Source organism: Gracilinanus agilis, chromosome 1 (genome assembly GCF_016433145.1).
Source record: "Gracilinanus agilis isolate LMUSP501 chromosome 1, AgileGrace, whole genome shotgun sequence".
NCBI lineage: Eukaryota > Metazoa > Chordata > Mammalia > Didelphimorphia > Didelphidae > Gracilinanus > Gracilinanus agilis.
The window spans coordinates 14,902,381-14,910,000 of NC_058130.1; the positions used below are offsets into that span (position 1 = coordinate 14,902,381).

The 7,620-nt window shown below is 40.8% G+C and overlaps 1 protein-coding gene across 1 annotated transcript in view; it reads right to left on the reverse strand.

Moving 5' to 3' along the window:
- Window positions 1-227: 227 nt before the first annotated feature.
- LRRFIP2 (LRR binding FLII interacting protein 2) overlaps window positions 228-7,620 on the reverse strand; it is a 66,602-nt gene continuing 59,209 nt past the window's right edge. The window contains exons 23-24 of the mRNA XM_044675548.1: window positions 870-966; window positions 228-426 (exon numbers count right to left, since the gene is read on the reverse strand). Of these exons, the coding sequence (XP_044531483.1) occupies window positions 228-426; window positions 870-966 (296 nt within the window). The remainder of the gene's footprint in view (window positions 427-869; window positions 967-7,620) is intronic.

Below are 7,620 nucleotides of genomic sequence, written 5' to 3' on the forward strand. Positions count from 1 at the left end.
TTGATTCTCAGCATCATGCTCCATGGCTCTCTTACCTTCAGGACTGAATACAAATGTTCCTTTGGCATCAAAGGCCCTTCCCAGCATAGCCCCATTGTTCAGAAGTCTATATCCTCAGCTCTTTGGTCCTCCAGTGCATCTGACATTCCCCCCCCAAAGTTATTCCCAGGCTCTGTCCCCATGCCTGGGCTCCACCGCCTTCTTTTTGCTTTTTAGAATTGTTACCTTCAAAACTCAGCTTCCATGAAGCCTTCACTGATCTCACCCAGCCCCAGTGTCTCTACCCCAAGTGGACCTGGTGCATTCTTATATTCTTGCACATTGGCTGGCTCTCTGTTGATGCCAAGATTTAGCTCAAACATCAGTGTCTGAAGGCCATGCCTGGCCCCACAGCCACCAGGACCTCCCACACTCTCCATCTTGTACCTATTTGTATCAAGGCCTTGTGTCCTGTTAGACTAAGCTGAGGGGCTTCCGGGTTAAGATGGCCTCAGAGTAAAAAGCAGCTGCTTAACCTCTCCTAACCCACATATATAGGACTCCTCAAGAGGACATAATAACAAATGAAGGGACCCAACAACAGGGCGCAGCATTGAAGGTATGTGGGAGCGGGGCATTTTCATGCTATAAGGGGGTGAAACAGCTCTCACTAAAACGCGAGCTGAGCAACCCCCTCCCCCCCATACCACCTACAGGGCCAAAGCCAGCTCACAAGAGTTAGAGCAAGTTCGGGGCATTCATTAAGTCCTTGGCAGCTACCTGGGATCACTAGGGCTGCTCCTGAGAGCAGCAAGACTTAAGACCCCAAGAGGCTAAAGAACACGCAGACTTTGAACACAGAGCTTGAGTGCAGGCATGGAAGCAGGTACAGATGCGGAACCTGAGCATAGGCATGGACCTTGGGTGGGAACCCAGTGCAGAGGGGTGCATGACGGTGAAAGCAGTGCCCTGACACTGTTAAAGGAACTTTGGGCAGAGGAACAAGCAAGGGGACCATCAGGAGGCTTGACCCTGAGAACAACTAGACCTGAGACCTCAGGAGCCTAAAGAGTGCAGACAGACCCTGGACGTGAGGACAAACCCGAGAGGGCATGCGGCTCACAATGGCAAGCCAGTCACAAGAACCCCAAAAGAGAAAGATCAACAAGAAGAAATCTTTAACACTCTACTACTTTTACACAGAAAAATCCAGACAACAGAGCAAACAGCAGAGAACAAACAAGTAATCATATCCAAACCTTCCCCCAAAAATGAAAATTGGTCACAAGCTTCTGAAGAGTTCAAATCTGAGATTAAAAGAAATATGGAAGAGATTTGGCGAGAGAAGAGGGAAATAGCTCAAAAGGAAATTAACAGGTTAAAACAGAAACTCCCAATTGAAAACCAAAATTAAATAGCTGGAAAACAAAATGGACCAAACCGAAAAGGAAAATCATAAGATTATAACAGAAAACCAGTCTCTAAAGACCAGAATTGGGAAAGTAGAAGCCAATGCTTTCTCAAGACAGCAAGAACAAATAAAGCAAAGCCAAAAGACTGATAAAAATAGAAGGAAACATGAAATATCTCACTGAGAAATTGACAGATCAAGAAAACAGGTCTAGAAGAGACAATATGAGAATCATTGGTCTTCCTGAAAAACCAGAAATTAATAGAAACTTGGACTCCATACTAAAAGAAATTCAGGGGGCAGCTGGGTAGCTCAGTGGAGTGAGAGTCAGGCCTAGAGACAGGAGGTCCTAGGTTCAAACCCAGCCTCAGCCACTTCCCAGCTGTGTGACCCTGGGCAAGTCCCTTGACCCCCATTGCCCACCCTTACCAATCTTCCACCTATGAGACAATACACCGAAGTACAAGGGTTAAAAAAAAATTAAAAGAAATTCAGCAAAACTGCCCTGAAGTTCTACAACAAGAGGGCAATATAGACATTGAAAGGATCCATAGATCACCCTCTACACTAAACCCTGAAAAGGCAACCCCCAGGAATATAATAGCCAAATTCAAGAGCTTCCAAATAAAAGAAAAAAATTTACAAGAAGCCAGAAAGAGACTATTCAGATATCAAGGAGCACCAATCAGGATCACAGGATCTGGCAGCCTCCACACTACAAGACTGCAAGGCTTGGAATATGATATTCAGAAAGGCAAGAGAACTGGGTCTACAACCAAGGATCACCTACCCATCAAAACTGACTATATACTTCCAGGGGAAAGTATGGGCATTCAACAAGATAGAAGATCTCCAAGTATTTGCACAGAAAAGACCAGGACAAAATGGAAAGTTCGATTAAATTTGCTTTTTTAAGGGCTTCAATAAGATCTAATTATTTGTATTCCTATATGGAGAAATGTTATGTATAATTCTCTGTAGTGAACTCTATTCACTATTATAGCATTCACTATTATAGTAATTAGAAGAATTATTCATAGGGAATTAGTTGGAGTACTAAATGATCTAAGATGATATGGGGATGGGAGGGAAAGGGGGGGGGGGTTAATAGTAGATGGCACCAAGAGAAACTTGAATGAATAAGAAAAATAGGATATTCTATTACACACAAAGAGGGCATGGGAAGGGGAGGGGATGAATACTATTATAAGAAGGAGCGGAAGAGAGCATTAAGAGGTAATATTTAAACCTTACTCTCAGTGGAATTAACCTTGAGAGGGAAGAGTAGCTATATCCATTGGGATATAGAACTCTACCTAACCCTACTAAGAAAGTCAGAAGGGATAAACCAAGGGGAGTAGGGGAGTGAGGAGGTCAAAAAAGGGAGGAGAGGAGAAGGGGGAGGGAATTCATTAGGCCTTATAAATAAAAAGAGGGGAATAATAAGGGAGGGGGTAGAAAGAGAAGTAAATCAAGGGAGGGGACAAGGGGGACTGGTCTAAAACCACTGGTTTAAAAGGAAATAGTGTAAGAAGAAGGGGTAGAACTAGGAGAGGCTACCAAAATTCTGGGGAATACACAACTGATAATCATAACTTTGAATGTGAATGGGATGAACTTGCCCATAAAACAGAAGCAAATAGCAGAGTGGATTAGAAACCAAAAGTCTACCATATGTTGTCTACAGGAAACACATATGAGGTGGGTGGACATACACAGGTTTAAGGTCAAGGGCTGGAGCAAAATCTTTTGGGCTTCAAATGAGAAAAAGGCAGGAGTGGTGATCATGATTTCTAACAAAGCCAAAGTAAAAATAGATATGATTAAAAGAGACAGAGAAGGTAATTACATCCTGATAAAAGGCATTATAGACAATGAGTAATAGAGCATAGAAACATTGTAAACAAATGCAAAAGAGCAGAAATAATAAATGTAACCTCAGATCATAATGCAACAAAATTAATAATTAGTAAGAGTACATGGACAGGCAAATCAAAAACTAATTGGAAATTAAATAATATGATTCTCCAAAACCAGTTAGTTAAAGAAGAAATCATAGAAACAATCAATAATTTCATTTAAGAGAATGACAATGATGAGACATCCTACTCGGGAAAATTTATATCCTTGATTGCATGTATTAACAAATTAGAGAGGGCAAAAGATCAATGAACTGGGCATGCTAATTAAAAAACTAGAAAGGGAACAAATTAAAATTCCCCAGCTAAAGACCAAATTAGAGATTATAAAAATTAAAGGAGAAATCAATAAAATTGAAAGTAAAAGAACTATTGAATTAATAAATAAGACTAGAAAAAATTGACAAAATACTGGTCAATCTAAAAAAAGGAAAGAAGAAAATTAAATCATCAGTATCAAAGATAAAAAGAGAGACCTTGCCTCTAATGAAGAGGAAATCAAGGCAATCATTAGAAACTATTTTGCCCAATTATATGGCAATAAATATAGCCAACTTAGGTGAGATGGATGAATATTTACAAAAATATTAATTGCCTAGATTAACAGTAGAAGAAATAGAATACTTAAATAATTCCATATCAGAAAAAGAAATTGAACAAGCCTTCAAAGAACTCCCTAAGAAAAAAATCCCCAGGACCAGATGGATTCACAAGTGAATTCTATCAAACCTCAGAGAACAACTAATTGCAATACTATACAAATTATTTGACATAAAAAGCAAAGAAGGAGTTCTACCAAACTCCTTTTATGATACAAATATGGTACTGATCCTAAAGGCAGGTAGATCAAAAACAGAGAAAGAAAACTATAGACCAATTTCCTTAATGAACATAGATGCAAAAATCTTAAACAGAATACTAGCAAAAAGACTCCAGTTAAATTGGGGTTTGATCTTGTTTTGGCTAGGAATTTTTCCTTTTCTGAGGGAGAGTAAAATTCCCCTAAAAGAAATTCCTCATCATTAAAGCTCAGATTGAAAAGTGTAAAGACCCTTTTTAATTCCTTAATGCTTTTGAAAGGATGTTGGAAAAATTTTGGAAAACATCTTTTCAGCACCTCCATGTCACTTGGAGTGAAAGCCTTGTAGGTTTTTACATGCACTACCCCTTCCCCTGGTTGTATGATTGTTCTGTCGACTATCAGCAAAACTGTAACTGTGGATTCAGCAGATGGTTCAGATAAAGGTTGGGTGACATTAGTCATAGGTGTTTTGTTAGTGGTGGTTGTATTATTGCCTAAAAACTTGGACTCCACAATCTCCAATTGGAGAATTGTGTGTTTGTCCAGTTCCTTTCCTTCCCTTATCTGCTTTAGAACCTGAAAGAGCAGTCTGATGTTTTCTATAACTTCCCCAGAGTCAGTATCTTTTTTAGGTGTTGAGCTTGAGCCAAACCATTGCCATAAGTGAATCGAAACCCTCTTTGAGACTAATAGGAATTGCCAGATTGTTAAGATGAGAGCTATAGCCTTTGAAATGAAGCAAATGCATTCAGCTAGGGTCAGAGCACACCACTTGTACTAATCATAAATATCTAGGAGTTGTATAAAATTAGAGACCTTTACAAACCAGAAATCTATGACACCTTGCATTAAAGACCAGGTAATCAGTGAAAGGCTAGGCAGGATAAATATGATTCTAGCTACCCCCATTTTGTCTTGACTAGAAGATTGTAGGTTGTTCATTAACTTTGCTCACCTTGCATTACACTTCTCACACCCTACACCAAGATAAATTCAGAATGGGTGAATGACTTGAATATAAAGAAGGAAACTATGAGAAAATTAAGTGAACACAGAATAATATACTTTCAGATCTCTGGGAAAGGAAAGATTTTAAAACCAAGCAAGAGTTAGAGAAAATTACAAAGTGTAAAATAAATAATTTTGATTATATTAAAAAGGGTTTGTACAAACAAAACCAATGCAACCAAGATCAGAAGGGAAACCATAAACTGGGAAAAAAACTCTGACAGGGGTCTAATTACTCAAATATACAAGGAGCTAAATCAATTGTACAAAAAAATCAAGCCATTCCCCAATTGATAAATGGGCAAGGGACATGAACAGGAAATTTTCAGATAAAGAAATTAAAACTATCAATAAGCACATGAGAAAGTGTTCTAAATCTCTAATAATTAGAGAAATGCAAATCAAAACAACTCTGAGGTATCACCTCACACCTAGCAGGCAGTTTGGCTAAAATGATAGCAGGGGAGAGTAATGAATGTTGGAGGGGATGTGGCAAAATTGGGACGTATTAATGCATTGCTGGTGGAGTTGTGAACTGATCATTTTGCATTGCTGCCAGTACAGAAGTCCATTACATTCTGGATGGCAATTTGGAACTATGCCCAAAGAGATCTAAAAGATTGCCTGCTCTTCTGGGTTTGTACCCCAAAGAGATCATAGATAAAAAGACTTGTACAAAAATATTTATAGCCACACTTTTTGTGGTGGCAAAAAACTGGAAAATGAGGGTATGTCCTTCAATTGGGGAATGGCTGAACAAAATGTGGTATATGCTGGTGGTGGAATACTATTGTGCTCAAAGGAATAATAAACTGGAGGAATTCCATGTGAATTGGAAAGACCTCCAGGAATGGATGCAGAGTGAAAGGAGCAGAGCCAGAAGAACATTGTACACAAAGATTGATACACTGGGGTAAAATCAAATGTAATGGACTTCTGTACTGGCAGCAATACAGTGATCCATAACAATTCTGAGGGATTTATGGAAAAGAACACTACCCACATTCAGAGGAAGAACTACAGGAGAGGAAACATAGAAGAAAAACAACCGCTTGAACACATGGGTTGATGCAGACATGATTGGGGATGTAGACCCGAAATGACCACACCAATGCAACTATCAATAATATGGAAATAAGTCTTGATTGATCACACATGTTAAAACCAGTGGAAATGTGCGTGGGATATGGGGGTGGTGGTGAAGGGGAAAGTAAAGACAAGAATCATGTAACCATGGAAAATTTTTCTAAAAAAATATTTAAATTAAAAAAAAAAGAATGTAGACTAAGCTGAGGGCTGGGGCCACTTTGGACTTGTATCTTCAGGACACCCTTAATAAATGCTGCTTGATTGGATTCATTGATTGAGATTACAGTGGAGAGAATCTCAGAAAGGGGCTGGATGACTCTGCATATTGGCTCCCTCTTTGGGAGGCCATGAAGGTCTCTCCCCATTCCATCTAGTTTCTCTCTTCCTGGATGGAGGCTGTCTCACCCTTCTCTTCCCAAATCTAATCTTCTTCACCAACGTTCCTTAGCTTTCATCGTTGAAATCTTCCCCTCCACAGGCTCCTTCCTCCTTTCACAAAACCTTCCATTTATATAGTATGTAAAAAAGTCGTCTTTCTCACATGCTGCTCGTGAGGGAGGTGGTATAACATTTTGTGTTGGGTTGGTTGGAGGCAAGTAGAGGGGGAGAGATAGCAAGTCACAGATCTGAAGAAACCCTCCCTACAACGGGAGAAATTCTGGAAATTTCCGGAGTTTCACAGGTCAAGTGTGAGCCCCATTTTAGATGGAGAAACTGAGGCTTAGAAATCATCCACTGGATAGAAACAGCTCTCCAAGGTTCCCAAAGAGGTTGCCTGCTCTAAGGCGTTTCTGTCTTTATCCTTGACCTCGCTGTAGCGTTTGGCCCTTGACACCCTCTACTTTTCTCGGTTTTCCTCCTACAGGAAGTCTCCTCAGTCTACCCTGCTGGTTCCTCTTCCACTCACTAAGCACGGATCCTCCTCTCTAGTCTTTCCCTTCTTGAGCTCACTGGCTTCCTTCTGCCTCTCTGAAGGTGACTAACCAGCCCTAATCTCTTCTGAACCCCAGCAATGTGTCTGCCTGCCCATCCCCTCTACTTGGCTGTCCTGAAGTCTTCTCAGACTCAACGTTTTCTCAGGGATATTGTTTCCCCACAAATTCATCCTTCCATCCAATGTGCAGGATCTATAGATGGTGCCACCATCTTCCTGAGTCACCCGAGTTGGTGACTTTGGACTCTTCCGTCTCCCTGAACCCTCAGTCTCCGTCTCCTCAGATCTTCCCACCCATCCCTCAAACCCTTTCTCTACTCACACGGCCCTCTCTAACCTACCATCCCCTCTTGACAGGGTCTCCAGCCTCCTCCCTCCCCGAGCTAGCTTCCTCACAGCAGCTGAAGTGTCATTTTTCAGACTCCAACCTGGCCTCGTGGCCTTCGATGCCTCCTCTCTATCCATCAGCCCACCCCCC